At 43.6% G+C, this 16,245-nt stretch overlaps 1 protein-coding gene across 2 annotated transcripts in view; it reads left to right on the forward strand.

Moving 5' to 3' along the window:
• Window positions 1-15,686, forward strand: part of nup155 (nucleoporin 155) — a 248,559-nt gene extending 232,873 nt beyond the window's left edge. For both annotated transcript variants that reach the window (XM_063049676.1, XM_063049677.1), the window contains 6 exons: window positions 3,154-3,267; window positions 10,529-10,649; window positions 13,813-13,923; window positions 14,510-14,646; window positions 14,976-15,082; window positions 15,187-15,686. In XM_063049676.1, the coding sequence (XP_062905746.1) occupies window positions 3,154-3,267; window positions 10,529-10,649; window positions 13,813-13,923; window positions 14,510-14,646; window positions 14,976-15,082; window positions 15,187-15,325 (729 nt within the window). In that variant the 3' untranslated portion in view covers window positions 15,326-15,686. The remainder of the gene's footprint in view (window positions 1-3,153; window positions 3,268-10,528; window positions 10,650-13,812; window positions 13,924-14,509; window positions 14,647-14,975; window positions 15,083-15,186) is intronic.
• Window positions 15,687-16,245: the final 559 nt, after the last annotated feature.

Raw genomic sequence — 16,245 nt, forward strand, 5'->3', positions numbered from 1 at the left:
TAATTCCCTCATCCAAGTCATTAATATATATTGTAAACAACTGGGGTCCCAGCACTGAGCCTTGCGGTACCCCACTAGTCACCGCCTGCCATTCTGAAAAGGTCCCGTTTATTCCCACTCTTTGCTTCCTGTCTGCTAACCAATTCTCCACCCACACCAATACCTTACCCCCAATACCGTGTGCTTTAAGTTTGCACACTAATCTCCTATGTGGGACCTTGTCAAAAGCCTTTTGAAAATCCAAATATACCACATCCACTGGTTCTCCCCTATCCACTCTACTAGTTACATCCTCAAAAAATTCTATGAGATTCGTCAGACATGATTTTCCTTTCACAAATCCATGCTGACTTTGTCCGATCATTTCACCGCTTTCCAAATGTGCTGTTATCACATCCTTGATAACTGACTCCAGCAGTTTCCCCACCACCGACGTTAGGCTAACCGGCCTATAATTCCCCGGTTTCTCTCTCCCTCCTTTTTTAAAAAGTGGGGTTACATTAGCCACCCTCCAATCCTCAGGAACTAGTCCAGAATCTAACGAGTTTTGAAAAATTATCACTAATGCATCCACTATTTCTTGGGCCACTTCCTTAAGCACTCTGGGATGCAGACCATCTGGCCCTGGGGATTTATCTGCCTTCAATCCCTTCAATTTACCTAACACCACTTCCCTACTAACATGTATTTCGCTCAGTTCCTCCATCTCACTGGACCCTCTGTCCCTTACTATTTCTGGAAGATTATTTATGTCCTCCTTAGTGAAGACAGAACCAAAGTAATTATTCAATTGGTCTGCCATGTCCTTGCTCCCCATAATCAATTCACCTGTTTCTGTTTGCAGGGGACCTACATTTGTCTTTATCAGTCTTTTCCTTTTTACATATCTATAAAAGCTTTTACAGTCCGTTTTTATGTTCTCTGCCAGTTTTCTCTCATAATCTTTTTTCCCCTTCCTAATTAAGCCCTTTGTCCTCCTCTGCTGAACTCTGAATTTCTCCCAGTCCTCAGGTGAGCCACTTTCTCTGGCTAATTTGTATGCTACTTCTTTGGAATTGATACTATCCCTAATTTCTCTTGTCAGCCACGGGTGCACTACCTTCCTTGATTTATTCTTTTGCCAAACTGGGATGAACAATTGTTGTAGTTCATCCATGCAACCTTTAAATGCCTGCCATTGCATATCCACCGTCAATCCTTGAAGTGTCATTTGCCAGTCTATCTTAGCTAATTCATGTCTCATACCTTCAAAGTTACCCCTCTTTAAGTTCAGAACCTTTGTTTCTGAATTAACTACGTCACTCTCCATGTTAATGAAGAATTCCACCATATTATGGTCACTCTTACCCAAGGGGCCTCTCACGACAAGATCGCTAATTAACCCTTCCTCATTGCTCAAAACCCAGTCCAGAATAGCCTGCTCTCTAGTCGGTTCCTCGACATGTTGGTTCAAAAAACCATCCCGCATACATTCCAAGAAATCCTCTTCCTCAGCACCTTTACCAATTTGGTTCACCCAGTCTACATGTAGATTGAAGTCACCCATTATAACTGCTGTTCCTTTATTGCACACATTTCTAATTTCCTGTTTAATACCATCTCCGACCTCACTACTACTGTTAGGTGGCCTGTACACAACTCCCACCAGCGTCTTCTGCCCCTTAGTGTTACGCAGCTCTACCCATATCGATTCCACATCTTCCCGGCTTATGTCCTTCCTTTCTATTGCGTTAATCTCTTTTTTAACCAGCAACGCCACCCCACCTCCCCTTCCTTCGTGTCTATCCCTCCTGAATATTGAATATCCCTGAACGTTGAGCTCCCATCCCTGGTCACCCTGGAGCCATGTCTCTGTGATCCCAACTATATCATAATCATTAATAACAATCTGCACTTTCCTCCTCATCTCCGTTCTAAAAGGACACCCCTCTATTCTGAGGCTGTGTCCTCTTTGTCTTAGACTCTCCCAGCGTAGGAAACATCCTGTCCATATCCACTCTATCAAGGCTTTTCACCATTTGATGGCTTTCAATGAGGTCATTCCTCATTCTTCTGAATTCCAGTTAATTCAGCCCCAGAGCCATCAAACGCTCTTCATATGAGAAGCTATTCTATCCTGGAATGATTTTCGTGAACCTCCTTTGAACCCTCTCCAGTTTTAGCACATCCTTTTTAAGATGAGGGCTTCTAACATTGCACAATAACAATGTCCAACAGAATTTTGCGATCACAAGAAAAGCAGCTAAGATGAACATTAGACTGTGCACCACCTCTGCTCACCGACTCCTCTGATGCAGGGAGCAGCACGATCCACACCATCCAGTTCCTTAAGTATCTCCACCAACGAGCAACTTGCTGATGGAGTAGACCTGCAGTACTTTTAAGTTCTTAATGTCCAGCAGGGTCTTGTGTTTGTATAAAATACATTTTAAAAAGACAATAACACCTTCGGTTGACCCCACTGAAGCTGCTGCAACCGAGTGCACCATCATCTTACTGCAACCTCAACGCAATTTTCCTGTCTGCTTCCACCACTACTACTGGCAGGCCATTTCAAGCAGCAATCATCGCTGTCTAACAAAAAGAAATTTGCCCCACACGTCTCCTTTAAACTTTTCCTGTATCACCTTAAATCCATGTCTTCTAGTATTTGAAATTCAATCCTACTTCGAAAGATTCTATATATCGTTGCTTCTTATAATCTTATAAACCTATCACTCTCCCCTCAGCTTTCACTGCTTCAGAGAAAGCAGTCCAGGTTTATTCAACTTCTCCCAAAGATCATGCCCCCTAATCCAGACAGTATCCTTAACCTCTTCTGCACCTATTCAAAGTCTCTATATTCTTACTGTAATGGTATGGTCACAACTGCACACAAAATCCCAAGTTTTATACAGTTGTAACATCACTTCCTTACTCTTATATTCACTGACCCCTGACCAATGAAGGCAAGCAACACACCATATGCTTTTTTTTTTACCGGCCTATCTATTTGTGTGGCCACTTTTAAGAAGCTAAAGTTTTAGACCTCAAGACCCCTCTATACATCAATGCTGTTAAGAGTCCTGCACTGTACACTTCTCTTTATGTCCTCCACGTTGTAATTTAATCAAAGATGTTTTCTCCTCTTTCCTTGATCCTTTATCCTGCCAGGTAGCCCGGATACAGCTCCAGATTCATGATACTCTGGCACGCAATTACTCCCAGCACCCCTCCGTGCAGGAGGCCATCTCTCAGCTTGATTCAGAGCTCATGGACATCACCAAGGTGAGTGCACCTTGAAGAGTCTGCTTTTCACCAAGGAAATTAAATAGGAGCTTAAAAATATCACGTTTACTCCGACGAGACAGGGTGCATACAATACAAGAGAAGAGAATTTTTTTTTAATGAAGTAAGATTTGATTTGAAGGGTTAAAAAGGGAAGCTATTTTTCAACAGTATTTGTGCCAGTAACCCAAAGGCATAGATCAAAGGTACTTGACAATGTTTCCATTTAATATCAGAGAAGGTATGCAACATGCAACCTGAAATTCTCACTCTCCAAGACATTTTCCAAATCGATGAAAAAAACGCAAAGAATGAATGACAGAAAAAAAAAGAACCCCAAAGCCACCCACCTACCTCCCTCCCACACACAAGCAGCATCAACTGTTCCCCCCCACGCCCCCCATTATTCTGGCATAAAAAATCAGCATTCCCACTATCCACCATGCAGGCAACAGCAACGCCCCCTATGAGATATTATGGTCTGCAGTATGTTTAAAAACTAACTGTTCACTCCAACATTTCAACATCCCTCCGGTTCTCTCTCTCACTAATGAGGGAGAGACAAACTGTTGCTATTTCAATGTTACGGTCCGTTTTATTTCAAGTTCCCCAATTCGAGATTTGGCAGCAAACTCTCACTCGGGGGCGGGGGGGTAGAGGGAGAGAGACAGAGCGGTCAATCTCCAAGTGCAGAGCCCTTTACCAGCTGCTGTTGCTGCCTTCGATGTTCCATCTCCCACTATGCTTCAATTTGTGACACCAGTGAGAGTTTGTGTCCACAGGGCTATGTACGGCCACGCACTGAAGGTGCCCGACTCCAGGCCAAACCTGGACATATCAAAACACGGCCGATCAGTGAGTTCCAAGAATGGGAATACGCCACCATGCAGAAAGACAGTGTGCGTGCTACTGTAGATTAAAGACTTCGGCAGGACCCCAGCCACCCTGAAAATGAAAATAGAGACATTAGAATAGGAAGAATTTAATTGTTTCACTGATGAGCTGGGAGAAGTCAACCTTTGACGCCATCCTTCGCTCTGCCCAAATACAAAGTGTGGTAGTGCCTCAAGGATCTGTGCTGGGACCATTGTTGTTTGTTCTCTATATCAATGATCTAGATGATAATGTGGTAAATTGGATCAGCAAGTTTGCTGATGACACTAAGATTGGAGGTGTTGTGGACAACGAGGAAGGCCTTCAAAGCTTGCAGAGGGATCTGGACCAACTGGAAAAATGGGCCAGAAAATGGCAGATGGAATTTAATGTAGACGAGTGTGAAGTGTTGCATTTTGGAAGGTCAAATCAAGGTAGGACATACACAGTAAATGGTAGGGCACTGAGGAGTATGGAGGAACAAAGAGATTTAGGAGTTTAGATACATAATTCCCTGAAAGTGGCGTCACAGGTAGACAGGGTTGTGAAGAAGGCTTTTGGCATCCTGGCATTCATAAACCAAAGTATTGAGTGTAGGAGTTGGGATGTTATGGGGAGGTTGTATAGGACATTAGTGAGGCCAAATTTGGAGTATTGTGTGCAGTGTTGATCACCTAACTATAGGAGGGATATCAGTAAGATTGAAAGAGTGCAGAGGAGATTTACTAGGATGTTGCCGGGTCTTCAGGAGTTGAGTTACAGGGAAAGATTGAACAGGTTAGGACTTTATTCCTTGGAGCAGAGAAGAATGAGGGGAGATTTGATAGAGTTTTACAAAATAATGAGGGGTACGGACAGAGTAAATATGAATAGGCTCTTTCTTTAGATTAGAAGAGATAAATACGAGAGGATATGCCTTTAGGGTAAAAGGGGAAAGGTTTAGGGGGAACTTCTTCACTCAGAGAGTGGTGGGAGTGTGGAACGAGCTGCCATCTAACGTTGTAAATGCGGGCTCGCTCTTAAGTTTTAAGAATAAATTGGATAGGTACACAGATGGGAGAAGTCTGGAGGGTTATGGACTGGATGCAGGTCAATGGGACTAGCGGAATAATGTTTTGGCACAGACTGAAGGGGCTGAGTGGCCTGTTTTCTGTGCTGTAGTGTTCTGTGGTAAGATAGCAGTGAGCTGTGATCTGGAATATGCTGCATAAAAATGTTATGAAATCAAATGGAATAACTTTCCAAAATGAAATGAGCAACTGCTTGAGGAGCTATGAGGAAAGTATGGAGGAGGACAAAGTAGGTTGGGCTTAATGAATTTAAGGCAGTGTTTCCCAAGCAACTTTAGCCTAATGCTCCCCTCTAAAGCACCTTCACACTTGCCAACACCCCTCTTAGGCACAATATATTTTCCAGCACCCCCTGTGTAAAAACATATCTACCGTATGCTAACATGAGAAAAATTATTTTTATTTGTCTTTAAACCTAGCTTATGCAGTACTCATTCGCTGTACACAGCCTCGATATCAATGTGATCCTTGAGCTCGATGGTTTTTAGCAAGAGTTGAAATATCGATTCGAGTTGTGACAGCAAAATCCTTCATTCTGCACATGTAACAGTGTTGAAACAGTGTTTGTTTTTTGTAAGTATGTGGTTCACTGCACTAAAGTCTATTTCAACAAGGTAGGGGGATGGAGCTGCAATGAAGTGCAGCTTGACTCTTCTTCAAACACCAGGAAACTTCACACGACAGTGTGGCCACATACCACAAAGACCAAGATTTTTGAAAAGCATTTTTGCTTCTTCAGCATTCTGAATTTTGATTATTTCTTCTTGCAAGATCTCTTCCTGTTCTTCCACTTGCAAAGAAATGGATTAGTTACCCAATCCAGAATCTCCAGATCATTCAAATCCTTGAATCAATTCTGAAAGTCATTCTTCAGTGATTGCACGTGTAAGCAGTACTGTGAGCCATGCTTTCCAAACAAAGAAACTGTGAGACAACTTCTCTCCCAATGTTTTGCTTATATATTTCCAATTTTCCAATAATTTTTATCTGGATTAAATTGAAAATTTCACTGTGCAGTTTCATATTCAGAATGCTCATCTTGTCATACAGATTGGCTAGGTATAGAACATAGTACAGGCCCTTCGGCCCACAATGTTGTGCTGACCCTTAAACCCTGCCTCCCATATAACCCCCACCTCAAATTCCTCCATATACCTGTCCAGTAGTCTCTTAAATTTCATTAGTGTATCTGCCTCCACCACTGACTCGGGCAGTGCATTTCACATACCAACCACTCTCTGAGTAAAAAACCTTCCTCTGATATCCCCCTTGATATTGATGCGAGGGAAGAGATTGCTGAGCCTCTGGCTAGGATCTTTATGTCCTCGTTGTCCACGGGAATGGTACTGGAGGATTGGAGGGAGGCGAATGTTGTCCCCTTGTTCAAAAAAGGTAGTAGGGATAGTGTGGGTAATTATAGACCAGTGAGCCTTACGTCTGTGGCGGGAAAGCTGTTGGAAAAGATTCTTAGAGATAGGATCTCTGGGCATTTAGAGAATCATGGTCTGATCAGGGACAGTCAGCATGGCTTTGTGAAGGGCACATCGTGTCTAACAAGCCTGATAGAGTTCTTTGAGAAGGTGACCAGGCATGTAGATGAGGGTAGTGCAGTGGATGTGATCTACATGGATTTTAGTAAAGCATTTGACAAGGTTCCACACGGTAGGCTTATTCAGAAAGTCAGAAGGCATGGGATCCAGGGAAGTTTGGCCAAGTGAATTCAGAATTGGCTTGCCTGCAGAAGGCAGAGAGTCGTGGTGGAGGGAGTATGTTCAGATTGGAGGGTTGTGACTAGTGGTGTCCCACAAGGATCTGTTCTGGGACCTCTACTTTTCATGATTTTTATTAACGACCTGGATGTTGGGGTAGAAGGGTGGGTTGGCAAGTTTGCAGATGACACAAAGGTTGGTGGTGTTGTGGATAGTGTAGAGGATTGTCGAAGATTGCAGAGAGACATTGATAGGATGCAGAAGTGGGCTGAGAAGTGGCAGATGGAGTTCAACCCAGAGAAGTGTGAGGTGGTACACTTTGGAAGGACAAACTCCAAGGCAGAGTACAAAGTAAATGGCAGGATACTTGGTAGTGTGGAGGAGCAGCGGGATCTTGGGGTACATGTCCACAGATCCCTGAAAATTGCCTCACAGGTGGATAGGGTAGTTAAGAAAGCTTATGGGGTGCTAGCTTTCATAAGTTGAGGGATAGAGTTTAAGAGTTGCGAGGTAATGATGCAGCTCTGTAAAACTCTGGTGAGGCCACACTTGGAGTACTGTGTCCAGTTCTGGTTGCCTCACTATAGGAAGGATGTGGAAGCATTGGAAAGGGTTCAGAGGTGATTTACCAGTTTGCTGCCTGGTTTAGAGAGTATGCATTATGATCAGAGATTAAGGGAGCTACGGCTTTACTCTTTGGAGAGAAAGAGGATGAGAGGAGACATGATAGAGGTGTACAAGATATTAAGAGGAATAGATAGAGTGGATAGCCAGCGCCTCTTCCCCAGGGCACCACTGCTCAATACAAGAGGACATGGCTTTAAGGTAAGGGGTGAGAAATTCAAGAGGGATATTAGAGGAAGGTTTTTTACTCAGAGAGTGGTTGGTGCGTGAAATGCACTGCCTGAGTCAGTGGTGGAGGCAGATACACTAGTGAAATTTAAGAGACTACTAGACAGGTATATGGAGGAATTTTAAGGTGAGGGGTTATATGGGACGCAGGGTTTGAGGGTCGGCACAACATTGTGGGCCAAAGGGCCTGTACTGTGCCGTACTTTTCTATGTTCTATGTTGAACTTCCCACCCCTTACCTTAAAGCCATGTCCTCTTGTATTGAGCAGTGGTGCCCTGGGGAAGAGGCACTGGCTATCCACTCTATCTATTCCTCTTAATATCTTGTACACCTCTATCATGTCTCCTCTCATCCTCCTCTCCAGAGAGTAAAGCCCTCGCTCCCTTAATCTCTCATTATAATGCATACTCTCTAAACCAGGCAGCATTCTGGTAAATCTCCTCTGTACCCTTTCCAATGGAGTGCCACATCTCCACGTAGAACCTCCCAAGCTCTTGTCAACTTTGAGCAAAAATTCCACCACAGTGTCAAAAAAGATGAAAGAAATGTTTTAAGCAACAGCCTTTTGACAGCCAATGCACTTCAGTGTGAAGAAGCAAGAGTTCCAACTCTTCATCATTGTCTTGGCCTAACTGATGAAGTATTCTGCTATTTAATGGATGAGCTTTAAGTTTGTTGTTAGCATATATTGCAAAAGTGATGCTTGAACAAAGTTACTGGCTGAGTTTTTGGCTGCGAGATGTTGGTGATGAATTACACAATGGATTGTAAACAGAGTTGGAATTTCTTTTTTATATAAATCCCACTAAACCAGCATGGTGACCTGTTATATATGATGTTCCATCTGTTGCACAAGAAGTCATGTTCCTAATCGGAATACCTTTTCCGCAATATACATTTTCAGTTCGTCGTAGCCTTTTCAGGGTGTCTTTTACAGTAGTGTTTCTGCAATCTTGATGGTTTCATGGCTTCATTAGCCAGTACAGTATAACAAATAAGATATATGGGGTGTTGCTGATCTGACGGGAAAGAAATAAATCCATACTCCAGGTATGTAACATTGTTATTGATGCACTTTCGTAGTTTCTGTTTCTTAGCAGGATTAGAATTCAAGGCTTCACTGCCTTCAAACTCAAATTGCACCATACGTATTTATCCACCATTAATGAGGCTAAATTAAAATAAAAAATTAACACAGATTGGGAATGCCTATCAGATGTTGACAGCAGTGAGTTGACATGAATGGGACATTGGTAGTGTCATGCAAAGGAACGGCGAGGTGAAGATGAAGACAATCACAACAGTGAAAATTACATTGACAAGTTTTCAGATTGGACTCTGAATGTTAGTCAGAATAGAGCTAGTGTTTGGCAAGCTCCCTTTATAGTATTCTAATTAGCACAATTGATCAATCATGTAAAGTCTCATAATCCCCAAAGATGGTTCATGACTGCACATATGAAGCTGAGGTCACTGAACACCTTGAGGAGTCCTTGAGGTTGGCAGCTTCACTGATTGGCTTTATGTCACCTTTTGGTTCCAGCCAACGCAGTATGATTGCGCGACCTGGGAAATTTACGATAATGCATTTTGGTAAAAGGAACAATTATCTAAATAGATAATGTGCTGACTATTATCTAAATAGAGAAAAGGTGCAGAGGGACTGAGGAGCTCTCGTGCAAGACTTCCAGAAGGTTAATTTGCAGGTTGAGTCTGTGGTAAAGAAGGCAAATGCAATGTTGGCATTTATTTCAAGGGGAATCGAATATAAAGGCAAGGAGATAACGCTGAGCCTCTATAAGACACTAGACAGGCTGCACTTGGAGTATTGTCAACAGTTTTGGGCCCCATATCTCAGAAGGGATGTGTTGTCATTGGAGAGAGTCCGGAGGAGGTTCGCGAGAATGATTCTGGGAATGAAGGAGTTAACGTGTGAGGAGCATTTGGCAATTTTTAGCCTGTACTCAGTGGAATTTAGAAGAATGCGAGGGGGCGGTACTGGATGTGGAGAGGAAGTCTCCTATGATGGGTGTATCCAGAACTACAGGCCGCACTCAAAATTTTAGAATAGAGGTAAGGAGGGATTTTTTTAGCCAAGAGTAGTGAATCTGTGGAATGTTCTGCCACAGACTATCATGGAGGCAAAGTCTGTGGGTATATTTAAGGCGGAAGTTAATCGTTTCCTGATCAGTCAGGGCTTCAAAGGATATGGCGAGAAGGCAGGTGTATGGGGTTGAATGGGATTTGGGACAGCCATGATGGAATGCCAGAGCAGACTCGATGGGATGAATGGCCTAATTCTGCTCCTGTGTCTTATAGTCTGTGGTCTTATGGACATGTTTTCCGTATATCTGTAGAGAAAGTTGAGAGAGTGTACTTGACTTACCAGCTCTTAAATTGGAAACTGTTGGGCACCCTGGTTGCTAATTTATGTATCCCCAATAATGTCTCTTTGGTTAGTAAGGTTGGGTGAAATTGTTGAGTTTCGTACGTGTTGTGACGACACCTGCAGAGCTATGGTTCTTCCTGTGTTCCAGTGCCTCATCCTTTTTTTTGGAAGTGCCTATTCTACTAATGGTCGGTCAGATCTCGTGCCTCTTACCATCACCTACCCCGCCCAACCCCAATGCCTTCTATTTCCCATAACTTCCCCTTAGGATACATATCCACCCCCCATTGGGAATCAGTCACTTAAGGCATAAGGATATGAATAGCTGTCACCAAAGTTGTAGTGTAACTAAGGTTTTCTTCTGCAGTTGTACGGAGAGTTCGCAGACCACTTCCGTCTCTCAGAATGTAAACTGGCCATCATCCATTGTGCAGGTCACTCAGACACAATCCTGGTGCAGGCGCTTTGGCAAGAAATTATAGAGAAAGGTGAGTGATATTAAATTTCCCCTGCTTTGTTTATTTGTCCCTCTCAGCAACTGCACCTTCGATATATAAGATTCTTGTGTGTAGCAAAATGTTTCAGGGTGCTTTAGAAGAGCTTTGTCAAACAAACGTTGAAATAAATCATTCTATTAGAAAAAGAAAATAGCCAAAATCTGACAGTGGCGGTTCAGGACTCCAGGAAAATCTGCTGTTCTCAGTAATAGCAACTATAAAACTAATGGGCCAAAGGTGAAACAAACTGTCACATTTAACTAAGCCTATGTCTGATTGCCAACTCCTTAACTGCATAAGCATCGATCTCTCTAACTTTCAGTAATTTTCCCCCTCCCCCTTTCCCTCGTTATTTCCCCACTCTGGCCTCTTACTTCATATCCTCACTTCCCCTGGTGCCCCTCGCCTTTCCCTTTCTCCCATTAACTACCTTTCTTTCTTATCAGATTCCTTCTTTTCCAGCCCTTTGCCTTTTCCATCTGTTTCTTCCTCCTCCTCCCCCCCTTCCCTCCACCACCTTATTCTGCACTCTTCCTCCTTCCTTTTTCACTCAGTCGTGGCACATGTTGGTATTGGTGACATAGGCAGGAGAGGGGTAGAGGTCCTGCGCAGTAAGTTTAGGAAGTTAGGAAGGAGGTTGAAGAACAGGACCTGGGGACCTGGGGAAGTTCAGAACAGGGAGATGGAGCAGATGAATGAGAGGCTGAGGAGGTGGTACAGGGGGCAGGGTTGCAAGTTCTTCGATCATTGGAACCTTTTCTGAGGAAGGAGTGACGTGTACAAGTGGGGTGGGTTGCACCTGAACTGGGGGGAACCGATATCCTGGGAGGGAGGTTTGCAAATGCTATTGGGGAGGGTTTAAACTAGATTTGCAGGGGGATGGGAACCAAAGTGAAGGGGCAGAGGATGGGGCAGTTGGCGCACAAGTAGAGACGGCTTGTAATGATACAGCAAAGATGCACTCAGCCAGATGGTTTGAGAGTTGTCTATTTTAATGCAAGGAGAATCATAAACAAGGCGGATGAACTTAGAGCATGGATCAATACGTGGAACTATGATGCTGTGGCCATTACAGAGACTTGGATGTCTCAGGGGCAGGAATGGATGCTAAGTGTGCCAGGTTTAGATGTTTCAAAATGGGCAGGGGGGTAGGTAAAAGATGGGGGGGGTGGCATTGTTAATCAGGGGTAGTATCACGACTGCAGAAAAGGAGGAAGTCATGGAGGTATTGTCTACCAAGTCATTGTGGATCAAATTCAGAAACGGGAAGGGGGCAAAAATTCTACAGGGTGTTTTTTTATACCCCCCCCCCCGCCCAATAGTAATAGAGACATCAAGGAGCATATAGGGATGCAGATTCTGGAACGGTGCAAAAATAGTTGTTGTGATGGGTGTCTTCAACTTTCCTAATGTTGACTGGCATCTCCTTGGAGCAAGGGGTTTAGATGGGGTGGAGTTTGTTGGGTGTGTTCAGGAAGGTTTCCTGGCGCAATACATAGATATTTTCCAACTGATCTAAGTCCAATGTGGAGAGCCATTGAGATTAATTCTGCCATCAACTTACTGTGATGATAGGCAAATTGCAGTGGGTCCAGGTCCTTGCTGAGGCAGGAGTTCATTCTACCCATGACTAACCTCTCAAAGCATTTCATCACTGTAGATGTGAGCGCTACTGGGCAAGAGTCATTAAGGCAGCTCACACTACTCTTCTTCAGGATTGGCTAGCACAAGTTTTCAGAGCCATTACCAGGTACTCCATTGGGGCCTGTTGCCTTGCGAGGGTTCACCCTCCTTAAAGTCAAATTAAAATCAGCATCGGAGACAGAGATCACAGGGTCACCAGGTGCAGCAGCAATCTTCACAGCTGTAGTTACATATTCCCTTTCTAAGCAGGCATAGAAGGTGTTGAGCTCATGGGACAATGAAGTGTCGCTGCCCTTTATGCTGTTGGGTTTTGCTTTGTAGGAAGTAATGTCCTGCAAATCCTGCCAGAAATGTTGTGCGTCCAATGTCACCTCCATTCTCACTTGAATTGTCTCTTTGCCCTTGAAATAGCCCTCCGCAAATCTTACCTGGTTTTCTTGTACAGACCTGAGTCACCAGACTTGAATGCCACAGATCTAGTCCTTAGCAGACGATGTACCTCCTGGTTCATCCATAGCTTGTGGTTTGGGAATGTACAGCAAGTTTTCAAGGCACACACTTATCCACACATGTTTTAATGAAGTCGATAACAAATGCAGCATACCCAACAAGATCCAAAGATAAATACCTGAATACAGTTCAACCCACCACTTGCAGCTCGTTCCACACTCTCATCCCCCTCACGTTCCCCTTAAACATTTCAACTTTCACCCCATAATCCATGACATCCAATTTTAGTCTCACCCAATCCTCAGGGGAAAAAGCCTACTTGCATATATATTTGCTACAACTTGTCCATCTGCCACACAATGGCTTTAGTTCCCACCCCTTACACAGATCACTTTAAGACCTTGGAACAACACTAGCAAATCCCCCTACTAACATACTGTTCATTGTCTAGTTCCAGTACAATCCACCCCCTCCGAGAGAGACTGACACAGAATAGAGGTATACGGACCCATGTGTAGGCAAAAGGGACTGGTTTAATTCGCCATTTTTAGATTAATTAGTTCACCACAACATCGTAGGCTATAGGAAGAGCCTGTTCCTGTGACGTAATGTTCTATGGTGTGTTGTAAAGGTTGTTGAAAGTTCTTCTCAGTTGTAAATTATCTAGTTCGGCAGGCAAACGGCTGTGAGATGTTAGAGTCAATTTCCCAGGAGGGAGTGACTGATCATCACAATGTGGAGACATTTCTGCTCATCCATTGTTGGATATTGAGCAAGCTGACAAATTATAGCTGATGAAGGGATCGGAAAGGTAAGAATCATCACCGATGTATTGAAAAGATGTAACATTTTTGAGTAGCAATATATAGGTGAGGATGGAAGGTGTCAAGGAGATTTCCTAACTGCCTCCAGCCCACTTAACCACCCCACCTCACCAACACCCCAGCAGTTCTTTTCCTCCCACAGAAGCCACTGGACCTGCTGAGTTCCTCCAGTAAATTGTTTGTTGTGCCAAAATGCCCCTCCTGCTTATTTATCTCTAGCACTGGTGTCTTTTCAGAGTTGGGTGACAGCAGGTTGATGAGCTCCATGGATCGGATGCAGACTCTGAGTATGAAGCTTGTGTCGCTTGGAAAAGTTTACGCTGGGACCCCACGCTATTTCCCACTTGGTAAGTACAGATTACGTATCCGTGACTGTGAGATTGGGGGTGGGAGGGAGGAAGGATTCAATGCAAGCACAGTGGAAAGGAGACTTCTACTGTAGTATTAACCATCGTCTCCATCCACACTGTGTTTGGCACATTTACTTCTTTAGAGATACAACATGAAACAGACCCTTCTGACTCAATGAGCCAGACCACCCAGCAACCCCTCTGTTTAATCCTAGCGGAATCACAGCACAATTTGACAATGATTAATTGACCTACTAACCAGTGCATCTTTGGACTGCGGTAGGAAGCCCACATGGTTCACGGGTAAAGTTCTTTTTAGGTGACACTGGAATTGGACTCCAAACTCTGGAACACCTAGAGCTGTAATAACATCGGACTGACTGCTACACTACTGTGGCGTACATAGTCTCTCCATCCAAACTGTGTGTCTGGCTCTGTGTGATGGGCACATGAAACAGTCACGCACCCCATGGCTAGAATTGTATATTAGGTTATGAGTGAGGAGTCAGAAGTTGCTGATGGACTGGTCTGGTGTGGGGTGGAGTCACCCGGACGGGTATTTGACTGCCTCTTATCTTTGCAGAGTTCTTGGTGCAGTATCTGGAACAGCAATCGTGCGTGCTCTCCTGGGACACAGGCTTTGTAACTTACACCATGCAGGAGATAGGAATATCCTTTCCAAGACTGCTGGAGGTGTACACACAACTCTTCAAAACACGGGTACAGACAGATTGGAAGGTCCTCTTTGGGCTCTCTATTAGAGAGAGAGTGTGTGTGTGTGTGTGTGTGTGTGTGTACGTACCCTGGACCGCAGGAATATTGTTTTGTTTTGTGTATGTATACAGTCAGATGATAGTGAACACAGATTTGAACTTGCATTAAGGTTGGTGCGTGTGCGCATGTGCATGTATTTGGGTAAGGGGTGTGTATGTGTCTGTGCATTAGGTTTAGTTGAGTGTGTGTGTTTCACTAATACAAGTCTCACTACCATGGACCTGATTGCTTGCTGACTGTAATTTCTAACTTATTTTGATATGCTCTTGCTTTAGGATCCTTATTGGCAGAGGGTTAAAAAGCCCCTCCACTTGCTGGAGTGTATTCATGTTCTTCTCAGTGCTTATGTGCAAGAACCTAACAAAGTTGCAGCCCATGAGAGGTGAGTTGCAGATCCTTTGTAATGTGAGCTCTACAGTTCAGTGCTCTGAATATAATGGGTGTTTTTTTCCTGCTAATCTTTCACTAAATGTTGTTCCATTACAGGCGGCGTTTCACTAACTACTGCCTGGATGTGATTGGTCGGTTCCTTGTCGAGCTTCAGTCAATGAGCCCCACTTGTGCCTTACAGACGACAATTGGAAATTTCAAATCATTGCAGTCTAAGCTTGATCGCCTGCAATGACAACTTACTGGAGCTCTGCAACACGTCATTGCTACGTCTCCATGAGTCTGTACAATATTGCCGTCCAATTGTACTCTACTTCAGATGGTATTTCATAAACCAGCATTCTGAATTTTCCAGCAAAGCAAAACTGCAGATATTCAGCCTGGGTATTGATTGTGCTGAACACATTCTGAAAGAGCAGAGTTTACATTGCTCACTCAGCTCACCGTGTGCACTCCTGCTGCAGAGATCCTAATGAATATCTCTCATGGAAGAGGTGCTGCCTATCATCAGGACATCTTGTTTTTATGTACTTGGTTTAAAAATGTATGAATTTTTAATGTAAATTAGTTTTCTGCTGAAATTTAATAAAAGTGAACCTTCGATAATTTGAGGAGTATGTCTGGAAGTGAATTTACTCTGTGAACAAACAGATATACTTGGGCACTGCTGATTTGGCACACACAATTTCACATTCACATTGTTCAGTACACATCCTCCTTGTACTGCCCAGGAAAATGCAGGCAGCTGTTCCTGGGATAATATAGCACCATATCAGAAAGTTGTTTTCAAATAAAATAGTCAGAGATTATATCACTAATTCTGTCAAATTGAACTTTCAGTAGATTTGTGCCACTTCAGCAGTCAGACAAGTTGATGTGGGTCTTGACTAATACAGTCCAATTTGAGTAAGGACAGCAGATTCCCTTTTAGAGAAGACATGCTAGAATAACTAAATGTGTTCAGGCTTCTTGCAGACCAAACCTGGCAGCCTCAATGACCTGTGGTTAATATAGAACATAGAACAATACACTACAGGAACAGACCTTCAGCCAACAATGTTGTGCCAGACTAGTTAGCAATGAGATGGCTAACTAATCTCTTGTGCCTACACAATGCCCGTATCCTTCCATTTTCATCACAGTGATGATGCTGGA

This window comes from Mobula hypostoma, chromosome 5 (genome assembly GCF_963921235.1).
Source record: "Mobula hypostoma chromosome 5, sMobHyp1.1, whole genome shotgun sequence".
Taxonomy (NCBI): domain Eukaryota; kingdom Metazoa; phylum Chordata; class Chondrichthyes; order Myliobatiformes; family Myliobatidae; genus Mobula; species Mobula hypostoma.